This window comes from Girardinichthys multiradiatus, chromosome 2, assembly GCF_021462225.1.
Source record: "Girardinichthys multiradiatus isolate DD_20200921_A chromosome 2, DD_fGirMul_XY1, whole genome shotgun sequence".
Lineage (NCBI taxonomy): Eukaryota > Metazoa > Chordata > Actinopteri > Cyprinodontiformes > Goodeidae > Girardinichthys > Girardinichthys multiradiatus.
Window position 1 is genome coordinate 5,423,799 of NC_061795.1, and position 18,003 is coordinate 5,441,801.

The following is an 18,003-nucleotide window of genomic DNA, read 5'->3' on the forward strand; positions in this document are numbered from 1 at the left end:
ACAGAAAATCTTCAGTACCGACCTTCAGCACGCACTTGTACCAAATGAATACAGAGTCATTTTAAACTCGTACACATGCTGAATGTTTATACACAGAACTAAAATGAGGTTTTCTAGCTCCGCCGCGCAACTTTTAAAATCGCCACCAATATTAAAGAGAGTATGAGGACTACCAGGTATCACTTAAGTTTTATTTGGCAGTATATCTATATAGTGCCGATTCACAACAAATATTTTAAATCATTTTCCAAAATAAATCTGATGTATACACTGAAATATACACTGCTCAAAAATAAAGGGAACACTTAAACAACACAATATAACTCCAAGTAAATCAAACTTCTGTGAAATCAAACTGTCCACTTAGGAAGCAACACTGATTGTCAATCAATTTCACATCTTGTTGTACAAATAGAAAAGACAACAGGAGGAAATCTTTGGTGATTATCAAGACACTCAATAAAGGAGTGGTTCTGCAGGTGGAGACTACAGACCACTTCTCAGTACCGATGCTTTCTGGATGATGTTTTGGTCACTTTTGAATGTTGGTGGTGCTTTCACACTCGTGGTAGCATGAGATGGACTCTACAACCCACACAAGTGGCTCAGGTAGTGCAGCTCATCCAGGATGACACATCATTGCGAGCTGTGGCAAGAAGGTTTGCTGTGTCTGTCAGCGTAGTGTCCAGAGCCTGGAGGCGCTACCAGGAGACAGGCCAGTACACCAGGAGACGTGGAGGAGGCCATAGGAGGGCAACAACCCAGCAGCAGGACCGCTACCTCCACCTTTGTGCAAGGAGGTACAGGAGGAGCACTGCCACAGCCCTGCAAGATGACCTCCAGCAGGCCACAAATGTGCATGTGTCTGCACAAACGGTTAGAAACCGACTCCATGAGGATGGTATGAGGGGCCGACGTCCACAAATGGGGGTTGTGCTCACAGTCCAACACCGTGCAGGATGCTTGGCATTTGCCAGAGAACACCAGGATTGGCAAAGTCGCCACTGGCGCCCTGTGGTCTTCACAGATGAAAGCAGGTTCTCACTGAGCACATGTGACAGATGTGACAGAGTCTGGAGACACCGTGGAGAGAGATCTCCTGCCTGCAACATCCTTCAGCATGACTGGTTTGTCAGTGGGTCAGTAATGGTGTGGGGTGGCATTTCTTTGTAAGGCTGCGAGTCCCTCCATGTGCTCACCAGAGGTAGTCTGACTGCCATTAGGTACCGAGATGAGATCCTCAGACCCCTTGTGAGATCATATGCTGGTGCGGTTGGTCCTGGGTTCCTCCTAATGCAGGACAATGCTAGACCTCATGTGGCTGGAGTGTGTCAGCAGTTCCTGCAAGATGAAGACATTGAAGCTATGGACTGGACCGTTCGTTCCCCAGACCTGAATCTGATTGAACACATTTGGGACATCATGTCTTGCTCCATCCACCAACACCACAGACTGTCCAGGAGTTGGATGCTTTAGTCCAGGTCTGGGAGGAGATCCCTCAGGAGACCATCCACCGTCTCATCAGGAGCATGTCCAAGCGTTGTAGGGAGGTCATACAGACACGTGGAGGTCACACACAATACTGAGCCTCATTTTGACTTGTTTTAAGGACATTACATCAAAGTTGGATCAGCCTCTAATGTGTTTTTCCACTTTAATTTTGTGTGTGACTCCAAATCCAGGCCTCCATTGGTTAATAAATTTGATTTTCATGGATGATTTTTGTGTGATTTTGTTGTCAGCACATTCAACTTTGTACAGAACAAAGTATTTAATGAGAATATTTCATTCATTCAGATCTAGGATGTGTTATTTGAGTGTTCCCTATATTTTTTTGAGCAGCGTATAATCAATGAAATCCAATCAAAGTTTCGAAGTCAGCTATGCCCCCCCCTTTTTTTTTAGTACCAACTTTAATTATCTCAGCTCTACTTTAAATGATTTGGTTTGTTTTCTGTTACAATTGAGTACCATCTCAATGTGGGCGGGATCATCAATAGCAAGGCGGCCTCACAGTCCAAAAAGTAAGCTGATGTGATTTATGTGACACAAACAGCAGCATTGAGTGCTGCTCAGTCTATGGCTGTTGTCAGACTTGGAGAGAAAGGATAGAGCCAGAGAAGGCTGCAGGCAGTAAGACAAAACACTCTGGATAAATACATGGAGCAGTATCAAACTGAAGGGTACAAGCTAGGGGACGTTTGAGGATAAGTTAACCCTACCTAATGCTAGCTTGCTATAGTGGTCATATAGACAACAAGGCCAGTGTACAATAATTGAACAGTTGAAGATAGTTATCATAATACAGGTCCTTCTCAAAATATTAGCATATTGTGATAAAGTTCATTATTTTCCATAATGTCATGATGAAAATTTAACATTCATATATTTTAGATTCATTGCACACTAACTGAAATATTTCAGGTCTTTTATTGTCTTAATACGGATGATTTTGGCATACAGCTCATGAAAACCAAAAATTCCTATCTCACAAAATTAGCATATCATTAAAAGGGTCTCTAAACGAGCTATGAACCTAATCATCTGAATCAACGAGTTAACTCTAAACACCTGCAAAAGATTCCTGAGGCCTTTAAAACTCCCAGCCTGGTTCATCACTCAAAACCCCAATCATGGGTAAGACTGCCGACCTGACTGCTGTCCAGAAGGCCACTATTGACACCCTCAAGCAAGAGGGTAAGACACAGAAAGACATTTCTGAACGAATAGGCTGTTCCCAGAGTGCTGTATCAAGGCACCTCAGTGGGAAGTCTGTGGGAAGGAAAAAGTGTGGCAGAAAACGCTGCACAACGAGAAGAGGTGACCGGACCCTGAGGAAGATTGTGGAGAAGGGCCGATTCCAGACCTTGGGGGACCTGCGGAAGCAGTGGACTGAGTCTGGAGTAGAAACATCCAGAGCCACCGTGCACAGGCGTGTGCAGGAAATGGGCTACAGGTGCCGCATTCCCCAGACCTGGGCTACAGAGAAGCAGCACTGGACTGTTGCTCAGTGGTCCAAAGTACTTTTTTCGGATGAAAGCAAATTCTGCATGTCATCCGGAAATCAAGGTGCCAGAGTCTGGAGGAAGACTGGGGAGAAGGAAATGCCAAAATGCCAGAAGTCCAGTGTCAAGTACCCACAGTCAGTGATGGTCTGGGGTGCCGTGTCAGCTGCTGGTGTTGGTCCACTGTGTTTTATCAAGGGCAGGGTCAATGCAGCTAGCTATCAGGAGATTTTGGAGCACTTCATGCTTCCATCTGCTGAAAAGCTTTATGGAGATGAAGATTTCATTTTTCAGCACGACCTGGCACCTGCTCACAGTGCCAAAACCACTGGTAAATGGTTTACTGACCATGGTATCACTGTGCTCAATTGGCCTGCCAACTCTCCTGACCTGAACCCCATAGAGAATCTGTGGGATATTGTGAAGAGAACGTTGAGAGACTCAAGACCCAACACTCTGGATGAGCTAAAGGCCGCTATCGAAGCATCCTGGGCCTCCATAAGACCTCAGCAGTGCCACAGGCTGATTGCCTCCATGCCACGCCGCATTGAAGCAGTCATTTCTGCCAAAGGATTCCCGACCAAGTATCGAGTGCATAACTGTACATGATTATTTGAAGGTTGACGTTTTTTGTATTAAAAACACTTTTCTTTTATTGGTCGGATGAAATATGCTAATTTTGTGAGATAGGAATTTTGGGTTTTCATGAGCTGTATGCCACAATCATCCGTATTAAGACAATAAAAGACCTGAAATATTTCAGTTAGTGTGCAATGAATCTAAAATATATGAATGTTAAATTTTCATCATGATATTATGGAAAATAATGAACTTTATCACAATATGCTAATTTTTTGAGAAGGACCTGTATGTGTGCTGTGATTAGTGACTCTGCCCCTTACTCAATCAGTGACAGATGGTCTTCTAACGTCACATTTCCAGTATGACTCGGCACGGTGGGAAACACATCCAACCAGGTACTAAAGCTGATAACGGTTCCAAGTAACCATTACTAACGGAAAGACCTAAAACACCAGTAGAGCCGTGCCGCACCATGCTGAGTAGGTACTAGTGGAAAAGGGGCATTACCTGACTTATTGGGGGAGACCTATGGAGACATCCTAGGACTTGCACTTGAGTTCTTGTGAAATGTCCTCTGGCCAGACAGAACTCTGTCATGTTCTTGCAGCCTCAAGTAAAATAACTAATTTCTTTGTTCTTGAGGAGCATGTACCAGCATTAAGGCTGCCTCTCTCATTCAAGACCAAGTTGCCGTGGTTGGGATGTTGCCGAGAATTTTACTTTAAATAGAATCAATTTTATTCATAAAGAAATCTATGAAGTGATCCCTGCTGAGATGGGAGAATCAAAAGCTCAAGAGAGCCATGACTCTGTGCAAGAGTACTTGGACATGCTTGTTCTCCTCTATTAATGAGGAGAATTACATTGTTCTAGCTCAGTGAAACACCAGATTAGTTTTCCATTAAGTAGGACTCCTTTTAATGTGTAAAGCACCATTTTCTCTCTATCTTCCGAGAGGTCTATTATGCAGTAGGCACCTATGAATTAAACCAACCTAATATGATGGATTACTGTCGTTTCACGCATGGCGTTTGTAAAACTATTGATCAGACAATTTGTTGAAGATGTAGAAATCAGGTTGCTGATGCAACACAACTTTCTGGTCTGGATCCTGGCTTAGAACAGCTACACCATCCACAGTGGGATGGATGCTGTCTATCCAGATCAGACTGTTTTTCCCCAAAACATTTCCAATTTCCAATTCAATCTAGCCCACATTGTTTTCCAGACACTACAACACCATTGTTTCTTATTCAGCTACAGTGACAATAAAGAAATAAAGTTAAAGACCAAACCTAAGTCTTAAGTCAGCGTTTTTCCAACGGCAACCTACACTAGACTTAATCACTCTTTCAAAAGGATTTAAAGCTAAAAGTCAACATTACTGGCACAGAGAAAAAATAGACTGAAGTACAAATCTAGTTACTTGTAGCATTTATCAGCCCTTAATGCCAGGTGAGTCATTTTAGCAGCAGACATGTAAACATGCAAGTACTGTCTTGAGAGGAGTTGGTGTTTTCTCACTAGATGCACTTCTATGGTACAAGTCATACACTGAATTGTTTATATGTCAAAACTATTTTTATTGGTATATGTTGGGACAATCTTATTCAAAATTCCTAAGAAACAGAAAAAAAAACGTTAATCTTTTTCTGATTTGATGAAGGTCAAGTCAAACCAAATCTTTGATTGGTTCTTTACTGGACACTTTTTAAAATGCTAGAACATAAATTGTCCAAAGCTTTTCACATAATTTGTTCAGCGTTGAAAAAGTAAAAATATATTTTTACAATTCTGTTTGTCCAGATTTTATAACCAAAGTACGTAGAGAACCATAATCTAATCAAAATCTTGTAATACTTACAGCCATGATGTCGGCGAGGTAACCCAGATTCAGGCCGTGCAGGAGAAGTTCAAGTTCATCAAGCTTTGTTGCACTGAGCAACACAGAAAACAGATCTCAGCTCAAACTGATGTACAGAAGCAAAATATTTTGGAATGGGTTAGGGTTATTAGGGTATTTTAAAAATGCAAATTTCATTCATTTGATTTAATTTTGTGGTACCACATTATTCAATCAACCATACCCTTCAGAGTGGACACTGTCAACAGGAGAAGATTTATAGTCAGTCATTTACAGTATCAGACATGTGTTAAAACATTAAGCCAGATGATGCACAACAGTTGAAGTAAGGAAAACTATTTTATATGAAAATATGTCAGCTGTTTGTTTACACAGCTACAACAGTGATGGTCATTTTGCTTCTTTAGCATTTTTTATTTTTGCAGTTTTGGTGTGTCGAACCAGATGTTTTCGCTTAAAAAAGTCATCTACCACAAGAGGTTAATTCCTAAGTACCTTGAGTAGATTTGTTGAATTGACCAAGGAGCAAACTAACATTGAGAAGGTGCCTGAAAAACAGAACATGTTACAGCAAGCATTTTAAGCACTCAAACTCTGTCATGAAACACAGTGGAGTTGGAAATGTTTCCAAGCAGAAATCTCAGCGTTAAGACAAGGATCTGCATTCTTTGATGAATACACAGAGGCTGGTGTTTATAGTTAGTAACGCTGATCACACTTACTGTCTGAGGACAGTTTAAAACATGTACTCTAAATCATTTTGTCTTTCATTTAAATCAGTAAAACCCTGTTCTCTTTCACAGACAATATGTGGCTCCACATCTGCTCTTAATTAAAATAATAATAATCTATTATTGGTGAAGGTTGGAGAGAAATATTTAAATGCAACAAGTTACCAAACATAACTGTCTAGAATCAGTACCAGACCAAAGCTTTACACTAAAAAGAGATCAGAATTTGGCCACAAAACACTGATCAGTGTAACTCCAAATAAAACTTAAATAGCCTAAGAGACAAAGAGGCATAACATTAACCCAAAGCAGGAGAAACTACAGCAAACTTCCTGTTCAAGGGTCAGAAAGGCAAAGCATGTGAGGTGAAACTTAGTTGAGCTCTTATTATGATCTATAAACATCTCAGGTGAATTGACATGAGTGAAAAACTAAAGCTAGAATGTTAACAGGCAGAAACTCCACATGCCAAACATGGTTAAGTATAATACAAGGTTTCTGGCAGCAGCGCCTCAGTGGACTAAACAACCATGGAGGAGGTTTATTATTGTTTATGTCTGGTGATACAATGGATCAACAACACCTGCCACACAGACACCAGCACACTGAAAATCCTACAGGAGGCAGTATACAGACAGAATGCCGAGTGGGATTTCACCCTGACAGCAGTTTCGAGGATTAATGTAGAGAAATCCTGTTTTAAATCTAAGATCGGGACCAAGATACTCCAAGCTTCAGACTACCAGTGTGACCTTTGTGTGGATATGAACTGGATCCAAGCACAGTTTGTCTGGATTTGTTGTACCTTGTATTCATGTTATACATGTTCAATAGAAGCCTGCAATAGATGCAGCTATTTAAGTAAAGCAGACAAACACTTAAAACATGCAGGACATTGGCTCCAAGGGGCCAGAGTTGCCTGCCCCCAGCATTAGCTTTGCAAAGCTAAACACAAGGGCTGCACTATATTTAAAAAAAGACATGTTATTTTGACTGTCATACCCATTTTCCTGACTCTTGACCTTAATTTTCTTCATCACAGCATCTCCATCAGTCTGTGAGCTCAAAGCATTTCAGCCACCAAACAAATATATCAAGCGAAGGCATTAAGGGCATTGAACGTCTAACAAATAGGGAAAATATGTTACTGGCATTGATCGCTTGCATGCATGATCCTTGTTATATAGAATACAACCAAATATTGCGTCCAAGTCATTTTCAATTGCAATATTGCACACATTGATACTGCAATAAAGACAGTGATTCAATACTTTTTGCAGCTCTACTAAATACTAATAGCAAGTGACATGGCCTTAAGTCACTGACAGCATCTCACTGATCGTCTTACCTTTCCTTAGAGGACAGAGCATCGGAGTTTGTCTTAAAAAGTTTAGACAGGGTCTCCTCCATAGAAGTGGAAGCTGAACCAGCAGAGAGTTGGGAAGATGAAGCTAAAATCCGGGCTATCTGGAAAGACGTGTTAAACATACAATGAAACTACAAGGCATTTTGAAGAGCATGGGCAAACAATAAGCATTCAAATGACCTCACAAAAGTCCAAGATTTGAACAATTTAAACTGATGGTACCTAAATGTGAGAGGTGCTGACATTACCTGTGTGTGTTTGAACATCTTAGCAAGATCACCAGGGCTTTTGCCAGTCTTTGTTCTTATGGTTTTGTCGGCTCCCAGCTGAAGGAGTTTTAACACTGCCTCTTCTTTCCCATAATGTACTGCTGTAGACAAAGCCTGATGAAACATACCAGCATCAAGAGTTAAGTCACTTTGAGAACAACTACACTATGTCCCTAGTAACTATAATTTGATTTGCACAACCTTCCAGTAGAAATCTGTCATAAAAGGGAATAAAGTGACGTACTGTGTATCCTTTGCTGTCCTGCATATTTATTTCTGCCCCGTGGGACACCAGCAGATTTATGACCTTAGTGTAGCCATCCCTGGCTGCCAACATCACGCATGTCATTTGAGACCTTTAAAAAGGACAACTGACATGTTAGGGGATAAAGGGGGTAGCCCCTTGAAGCTAATTAAGTAGGAGACAAGGGTGCAAGAAGACAAAGAAGCTCGATATGAAAAAATACAATATTAAGATAGTAAACCAGATCAGTACCAACTAGACTTTGAGAGATAAAAGTTCAAAATGAAATCAGTGCAGGGAAACCAGCAGAGGGCAGCATACACAACCTATTTGCATAATAAAATGGCAACTGCAATCACAGTTTCCTTTCCCAGTTTAATCCTACATTAAACTGGCAAACGAAACAGGTGAGTCAAGACTAACGGTAAGAAAATTCAACAATATAGAGAAGCTTTCTGTAATGTTAATCTACAGGCAGATTACAAATTTAAACTGCTTCACAGTTATCAGCATTTTCATTCAAATCTATTAGACAAAACATTTACAGTCAGCTGTTTCAGTCTCCAAGCTACTAAGGAGCTCTTTACAAATATTCACCAAAACCCAATCCTTAATTTCTGAGTCTTTTTGAACACAGGTCGAGGAATTAGGCCAGCGTATTTCAATGCCTTTTTTCAGACTTTAGGTACGGACAACAAGAGGACATTATGGGACCTTAGACCCTGACCCCCAGAGTTTTTAGGAGGAATTTCAGTTTTTCAATTCAATTCAGTTTTATTTATATAGCGCCAATTCACAACACATGTTGTCTCAAGGCTCTTCACAAAAGTCAGGTACATACATTCCAATTAATACTAACAATTGAACAGTGCAGTCAGAGTTAGCTTTTTATTCAAATTGGATTAAAAGTTTTTCTGTCTAAGGAAACCCAGCAGATTGCATCCAGTCAGTGACTTGTAGCATTCACTCCTCCTGGATGAGCATGTAGAGACAGTGGACAGTCACTGGCGTTGACTTTGCAGCAATCCCTCATACTGAGCATGTATGTAGAGACAGTGGAGAGGAAAAACTCCCTTTTAACAGGAAGAAACCTCCAGCAGAACCAGAACCAGGCTCAGTGTGAGCGGCCATCTGCCACGACCGACTGGGGGTTTGAGAGAACAGAGCAGAGCAGAGACACAAAGAAAGCAAAGAAGCACTGATCCAGGTGTCCTTTCTATGGGAAGGAAAAGTAAATGTTAATGGATGTAGCTCCTTTAGTCGTTTCACCAAGAAAGAAAGAACAGATAAACTCTGATCCAGTTTTCAAGATTAGAGTCTGAAAGAGAGCACATAGAGTTTGTTACAGTAGAAGCTCAGTCAGTAGCCATGTCTAGGAGAGAGAAAGGGTTAAACACTGAAAGACAGGGCTATGTGGATCATTGGTAGAGGGTGAGCATTAAGTTGTTGCCAGCAGAAGCTTGGATGATGCCCCTCTCCAGAAAGGTGTCACAGGTAGACACAGAGCCAGGCCAGGTGTAGCTTCTAGGAAGAGAAAAGAGAGAGAAATAAAAACTGAATAACAGCAAATAATGCAAAATTGGAGAGTAGTGTGAGAATGTAGCGAAGAGGGTGAAAGTGGTCGTTATGTCCTCCAGCAGCCTAAGCCTATAGCAGCAGAACTACACAGATAGTTTCAGTTCAGATTATTTAGTTAAATGGCGCTTATTTACAACAATGTCGTCTCAAGGAACCCCACAAAGGGTCCCACTTATGGTCACTGTTATACTAAAAACCACAAGGATTGGGATACCTCCCACTGTCAGACTGATTATAACCATTGGAAAGAGAAGGGGTCATACAGGTAGCAGAAATGGAGGGTGTGTTTGCACCTCAACCATAACTGAGCCGGTTTAGGCTAAACCTGACTCCCCCTTACTCCAACCAACAGGGATGGAGGAAGGCTCCCTCCCTGAAAAACTAAGCCACTCGAACTATAAGCTTTATCAAAAAGGAAAGTTTTAAGCCTAGCCTTAAAAGTAGACAGGGTGTCTGCCTCACGGACTAAAACTGGGAGCTGGTTCCACAGGAGAGGAGCCTGATAACTAAAAGATCTGCCTCCCATTCTACTTCTAGAGACTCTAGGAACCACCAGTAAACCTGCAGTCTGAGAACGAAGTGCTCTGTTAGGAACATATGGACCAATCAGATCTCTGATGTATGATGGAGCTAGATCATTAAGGGCTTTATATGTGAGGAGGAGAATTTTAAATTCTATTCTGGACTTAACAGGGAGCCAATGAAGGGAAGCTAAAATAGGAGAAATATGATCTCTCTTTTTAATTTTCATCAGAACTCTTGCTGCAGCATTTTGAATCAGCTGAAGGCTTTTAACTGCATTTTGTGGACATCCTGATAGTAAAGAATTACAATAGTCCAGCCTTGAAGGAACTAGTTTTTCAGCGTCACTCCTGGACAGAATATTTCTAATTTTGGCAATGTTCCAGAGGTGAAAGAAGGAAATCCTAGAAACCTGTTTAATATGGGATTTAAATGACATGTCCTGGTCAAAAATAACACCAAGGTTTTTTACTTTATTAGAGGTCAATTTAATGCCATCCAGGTTAAGTGATTGACTAAGCAGTTTCTTTTTTAAAGACTCCGGTCTAAAGACAACAACTTCTGTCTTGTCTGAATTTAGAAGCAGAAAATTTAAAGTCATCCAAGTTTTTATATCTTCAAGACATGCTTGTAGTCTATCTAACTGGTTGGGCTCATCAGGATTTATGGATAAGTAAAGCTGAGTATCATCAGCGTAACAGTGAAAATTTATACCATTTCGAACAGGTGACCCATGTTTCCATCAATGAAAAGATGTTCCAGGGCACGAACTCTGGTCCAACTTGGGCAACGCAGAATACTTGTTTTGTCTGCGCGAACTGCAATGTCATCCGCTGGCAGGTCGAAGCTGGAGACAATAGAGGGAACCAGTACGCCGACGAAGATGAAGAACGTACAGTATAAAGATTATTTAAATTTTTGCAAAAGCAAACTAAACACGTATTGTATAACTACTACTGTTGTGTCACGTCCACTGTTGATTACTCATGCTTGGTTCCCAAAACTGATGGAAATGTGTGTCAGTATTCAACAAAACACCAACGTTTGAAGGCACCCAAACCAAACTGGTTCAAGAACAAGAGTTCCTCTGGTGGAAAAACACTAATAGTTAAAGGCAGCAAAGATTGTAAGCAATACATATTTGGAGAGTAGTTGGAGAAAGTAGCACAGTGAGGTGGTAACCATGTCCTCCAGCAGCTTTTTACAGCATGACTAGAGATACAGTGTATCACAAAAGTGAGTACACCCCTCACATTCCTGCAGATATGTAAGTATATGTTTTCATGGGACAACACTGACAAAATGACACAATGAAAAGTAGTCTGTGTGCAGCTTATATAACAGTGTAAATTAATTCTTCCCTCAAAATAACTAAAGATACAGCCATTAATGTCTGAACCACCGGCCACAAAAGTGAGTACACCCCTTAGTGAAAGTGCCTGAAGTGTCAATATTTTGTGTGGCCACCATTATTTACCAGAACTGCCTTAACTCTCCTGGGCATGGAGTTTACCAGAGCTTCTCAGGTTTCCACTGGAATGCTTTTCCACTCCTCCATGACGACATCACGGAGCTGGCGAATATTCAAGACTTAGCGCTCCTCCACCTTACGCTTGAGGATGCCCCAAAGATGTTCTATTGGGTTTAGGTCTGGAGACATGCTTGGCAAGTCCATCACCTTTACCCTCAGCCTCTTCAATAAAGCAGTGGTCGGCTTAGAGGTCTGTTTGGGTCATTATCATGCTGGAACACTGCCATGCAACCCAGTTTCCAGAGGGAGGGGATCATGCTCTGCTTCAGTATTTCACAGTAAATGTTTGAGTTCATTGTATCCCTCAATGAAATGTAACTCCCCAACACCTGCTGCACTCATGCAGCCCCAGACCATGGCATTCCCACCATCATGCTTGACTGTAGGAATCACACACTTATCTTTGTACTCCTCATCTGATTGCCGCCACACCATCTGAACCAAACAAATTAATCTTGGTCTCATCAGACCATAGGACATGGCTCCAGTAATCCATGTCCTTTGTTGACCTGTCTTCAGCAAATAGTTTGCGGGCTTTCTTGTGGACAGACTTCTTCTGGGATGATGGCCATGCAGACCAATTTCATATAGTGTGCGGCATATGGTCTGAGCACTGACAGGCTGAGCCCCCACCTCTTCACTCTCTGCAACAATGCTGATAGCACTCCTGCCCCTATCTTTCAAAGAGTTTTTGGATGTGATGCTGAGCACATGCACTCAGCTTCTGTGAACGACCAACGCGAGGTCTGTTCTGAGTGGACCCTGCTCTTTTAAAACGCTGGATGATTTTGGCCACTGTGCTGCAGCTCAGTTTCAGGGTGTTGTCAATCCTCTTGTAGCCTTGGCCATTTTCATGTAGCGCAACAATTCATCTTTTAAGATCCTCAGAGAGTTCTTTGCCATGAGGGGCCATGTTGAAACTTTCAGTGACCAGTATGAGAGAGTGCAAGAGCTGTACTACAAAATTAAACACACCTGCTCCCTATGAACACCTGAGACCTAGTAACACTAACGAGTCACATGACATTTTGGAGGGAAATTGACAAGAGTGCTCAATTTGGACGTAGTCTCTTAGGGGTGTACTCACGTTTGTTGCCGGTGGTTCAGACATTAATGGCTGTATCTTGAGTTATTTTGAGGGAAGAATAAATTTACACTGTTATATAAGTTGCACACAGACTACTTTTCATTGTGTCAAAGTGTCATTTTGTCAGTGTTGTCCCATGAAAACAGATACTTACATATCTGCAGGAATGTGAGCGGTGTACTCACTTTTGTGATACACTGTACCTTTGAATAAAAATACCAAGCAATAAAGTTTTAAGCCTAGTCTTAAAAGTGGACAGGGTGTCCGCCTCATGGACAAAAGCTGGGAGATGGTTCCACACGAGACGAGCCTAATAAAGATCTGCCTTTCATTTAAATTTTAAAAACTTATGCAAACCTTATGGGCATCTGTAAACACATTTATTGATGTACAAATACGTGAATTTCTACAGCTCAACAAGAGCGCTTGCAGGAAGTGGTGGGTGCATCTTTTATCTTGGTGCAGGAAGGGTTGGGGAGATTGTGGGGGTCCTACCACTGCTTTGGTTAAGTGATTGTATTATCAGGCTTTATAGATAAATACAGATAATATACATAAACAATATGCTTTTCCACTCTGATAATTTTACCACGTGGAAGTTCAGGAAAGAAAAGAAACTTGGCCCAAGCACCAAATGATGTAGTCTTGCACTCGAGATTTATCATCAACATAAAAAACCTAGATCTATCAGGTAAATCTTATCTAAATGATTTAAAGTGCTATTTTCTCAAAGGGTTAGTTTAGTATAGACAACTATTCTATCACAAAGCCTGTTGGTAAAGTAGGTACATCTTTGGAGTGGTTCAAGCTAAGAAGCTCAGAGGATTTTTAGTGTACAACCGTCCTGGATCAGATAATTTGTTGAATCAACTGATCTGCTCTTCCATGCTAATATATGTCTTACAACTAGAAGACCTTGAGAGTACAATAACATACCCCATTTGATGCTACTGCACAACTAACTTAAAATCCAGAAGTTTAGTCCATTCATTGATGAGTTGGACTAGACAAGCAAGTCACAGCTGATCTGGTGCAATGGAGGTAACGTCGCATAGAAATACAGACGTTCATTTTAACAAAACGGCACTAAACTTAACAATGGTCTCACGTGAAATGTTAGGCTGTTAATACCCCTGCCAGTTTGAGATTCTTTCATTTGCTAAAGTCAGTTAAAACAGATGCGGCATGTCTTACTAGGTTGTTGACCATGCACCACTGATGATTCATTTAATTTTCAACAGGCTCTCAGTGAAATCCTTCTACTGCAGGCAAGGGAACCATTACCAATTAACTCACAGAAAATAACACTTTAATCTCTACAGCAAGATAAAACCTCTGTAAAAGAATATCGTGATTAATTGTAACATATGCAAAACTGACATCAGTACTAGTCATGGGCTAGTACTTGGTATACATAGATACTTTGTGGTATCTATGTATACAAATGCTTTAAAAAAGTTGTAGTTTTATCACCAACTTTTTTAAACCACTGAACATTGCCACAGAACGTGCAAACACAAATATAAGGTACAATAGTATATGAGCTGACTTCGAATAGGTCGCACATGCATAAGAGAGCAACAACCAGACACTGCTACTGGAGTAACATAAAAAAAATTGCTTTTTAAGCAAAATGATATTTCTGAGCTGTGCCACACGGATACAAGGAGTTGAGGTGTAAATTGAATTATTTACTGGTCACAATCATAAATCTGGATGAGTGAACAGAGGAATTATCAGGGCAAACATGTCTGGTTATCAAAAAAAAAGAAAGGGAGGAACAAGTAGGCTTGCATAATTAAACACTAGACCATGTCATTGTCTGCTCGTGTAAGGTTTGTCTCTGTTGTCATATTACCTTTAGGAAGGTTTATTGTTTTTGGAAATCAACAGACCAGGTCTAGGCCAAAGTCTACTGTTAAGTCAAAAATGTGATCTGGTGTCTATTTTTGAAACTTGAATTACTTAACATCTCGGGCACAGAGCCTTGCAAAACGTTTAGACAGTAACTGCCAATTATATTATTTTGGACAGGCTGGGTTGATGCTAAATTTAGGCCTCTGTAGTCTAGATTGTAGATTAGTTGAAGGTTTTCAAAATTAGTGGGTGGTAGCGCTCTGCAAAAATCACAACATCTACATAAACATTAAATTCCTCTCAATTATATATTAATAAGTAAGTATTTATCAGTAAATCAATAATAAAGAACATTCGGAATGAGGGTCTAATGGTATACAGTGGTGTGAAAAAGTGTTTGCCCCCTTCCTAATTTCTTATTTTTGTTTGTCATGCTTAGGGATGGGTACCGAATTCGGTACTTTTAGAGGTGCTGACCAAATTCCTTCGGTACTACTGTGTACCGACTCGTGTAACATCAAAGGGTACCATGTTTCGGCACCTAAACATATCAAAGTGACACTGAGGAAGTGAAAGAGTGGGTGATTTTCCATGCCGGACATGAACACAGCATTCCACGCACAAGAGCGTGGAATGCTCTTGTGCGTCAAAAAGCATGGTACCGTCAAAAAGCATGCATGGCTGAGAGAAAGCACTCGAATGTTTGGCTCCATTTTTCAAAGTGCGACGCAAATTACGCTCGCTGCAATATTTGCGACACAAAGTACAAGGCCAGCACAGGGAATACCTTCTAATCGGAGGAAAGACCTGGTTAAGCACAAGATTTTTATCAAAGCTGAAGAATGCACAATTTTCAAAAGCCTCAGATCTACGGCTGCAGCTCCCGCTGTTAACGTGCCTGCTTCCACGAACGACTCGTCTGCAGGCAACAGCGACGATGTAAGTGAGGCAGCCGCATCAGCATCTTCGTCTGCTCCAGGTAAGTAATCCTGGGGACATGACATTAGCATTACATTTTAACTTGCATTAGTTATCAGCTCGGTTCTTCGTATTTTGTAACGTTGGTTTCATTTGACAATTATTACCCCAAAAACACACAAAAAAGTACAGAAAATTGGTACCTTTCAGTACCAGTATTGATGCCAGGTACAGAGTATCAGTCAAGTATCAGTTCAAAGGTGAAAGGTACCCATCCCTAGTCATGCTTCAGTGTTTCAGATCAAACAACTTTGTTGTCGGAGACAACACAAGTAAACACAAAATTGCAGTTTATAAATGAAGGTGTGAAAAAGAGATTGTCCCCTAAATCTAATAACTGGTTGGGCCACCCTTAGCAGCAACATCTGCAATCAAGCATTTGCATTAACTTGCGTTGAGTTTTTTACACCGCTGTGGAGGAATTATAACCCTCTTATCTTTGCAGAATTATTGTAATTCAGCCACATTTGAGGGTTTTCAAGCATAAATGGCATATTTAAAGGTCATGCCACAGCATCTCAATAGGATTCAGGTCAGGACTTTGAAGATAAACAAAATCAAGACTTTGGAGTGGCCTAGTCAGCCATTCAGAGGTGGACTTGCTGGTGTGTGTTTGGATCATTGTCCTGCTGCAGAACCAAAGTTCGTTTCAGCTTGAGGTCATGAACAGATAGCCGGAGATTCTCTTTCAGGTTTTTTGGTAGACAGCAGAATTCTTCTATTTATCACAGAAAGTCTTCCAGGTCCTGAAGCAGCAAAACAGCCCAAGACCATCACACTACCCCCAACATATATCAGTTGCTATGAAGTTCTTTTTCTGAAATGCTTCTATGCCAGATGTAATAGGACACACACCTTCCAAAAAGTTAAACTTTTGTATTTTCCTAAGTCTTGGGGATCATTAAGATGTTTTCTGGAAAAGTTGAAATGACAATTTGTTCTTTTTGGACAGCAGTGTTTTTTGTCTTGGAACTCATTCGTTATTGGACTTCTTTCAACTGTCGCTACATGCAGGCTCAGTATGAGGGATTGCTGCAAAGTCAATGCAAGCGACTGTGCACTGTCAATACATGCTCATCCAGGAGGAGTGAATGCTGCAAGTCTCTGACTGGATGCAATCTGCTGGTTTTCCTCAAATAGAAAACTATTTAACCAATTTGAATAATAAACTGAATTTGACTGCGCTGTTTGATAATTAGGATCAATTGGAATGTATGTACCGGACTTGAAATCTGTATGATTTGACTGAATTGATTTTGTAAAGTCCCTTGAGACATGTGTTGTGAATTTGTGGTATAGAAATAAAATGAATTCAATTGTGCTAGTCACGGATTATCCATAACGAACACCATGTTCAAGCATAAAGGTGTTGATCTGTGCTCTTGTAGTCATGTCTTCGGACTTCGGCAGCATGTCTTGGACATTTCGGTGCAGAGAGAGGCTGAGCTGTCCACCGATCACCATCTGGTGGGGAGTTGGATCCACTGGAAGAGGAGGAAATCAGATAGACTTGGCAGGCACACAGGTATAGTGAGGGTCTGCTGGGAACGTATGGTGGAGCCCTCAGCCAGCAATACCTTCAGCTCCTACCTCCTAACGATTCTAGGGGAGGTTGGAGACAGAGTCCGAGTTTACCACCTCTATTGTTGATGCTGCTGCGCATAGCTGTGGTCTTAAGGTCTGCTGTGCCTGTCGCAGTGGCATTCCCCAAACCAGGTGGTGGACATCGGCCGTAAGGGATGCCGTCAAGCTGAAACATTTGTCTTATCAGTTCTGGTTGACTTGTGAGACTCCTAAGGCAGCATGCCGTGGCCCAGAGAGGCTAAAACTCAGGCCTGGGAGGATTTCAGTGAGGACATTGAGAAGGACAACCAGCCTGTCTCGAAGCAATTCTGGAAAACGGTACAGCTGATGGTTGAACCTCATGGTTTTCATCCTGGCCATTGAATACTAGACTCGCTCTACAACCTCGAGTGTTCATGGGAGTTTGTTCATGGCAGGATTTCTAGGCGCAACCAAGGGCCGGAGGGTCTTGATAAAAAAGCATTTAAATACTGCATTTTTTGTTTTTACTTGTGTTGTCTTTGACTAATATTTAAATTCATTTGATGATCTGACACACTTAAGTGTGACAAACATGCAAAAAAATAAGACATCAGAAAGAGGGCAAAAACCTTTTCACACCAATGTACATGAAAAAGAGTTTTTCATTGATTACTTTTGGAATAGAAAACCTAAAGTAATGATTTAAAACAAAGCAACGACTTGCTCAAGAAAAATGGTTGCTGCTACTCCTTGGCCAGTAGTTGGGGCCTGCCATAGCAATGCATAGGAGAGCATGCATTGCATGCAATGCACTGGATTCCATCAACAATTCCATCAACAAGCA

At 41.2% G+C, this 18,003-nt stretch overlaps 1 protein-coding gene across 1 annotated transcript in view; it reads right to left on the reverse strand.

The window, feature by feature from the left end:
* Positions 1-18,003, reverse strand: part of asz1 (ankyrin repeat, SAM and basic leucine zipper domain containing 1) — an 81,089-nt gene that overhangs the window by 24,893 nt on the left and 38,193 nt on the right. Inside the window, exons 5-8 of the mRNA XM_047384743.1 lie at positions 8,062-8,173; positions 7,797-7,931; positions 7,531-7,649; positions 5,452-5,524 (exon numbers count right to left, since the gene is read on the reverse strand). Of these exons, the coding sequence (XP_047240699.1) occupies positions 5,452-5,524; positions 7,531-7,649; positions 7,797-7,931; positions 8,062-8,173 (439 nt within the window). The remainder of the gene's footprint in view (positions 1-5,451; positions 5,525-7,530; positions 7,650-7,796; positions 7,932-8,061; positions 8,174-18,003) is intronic.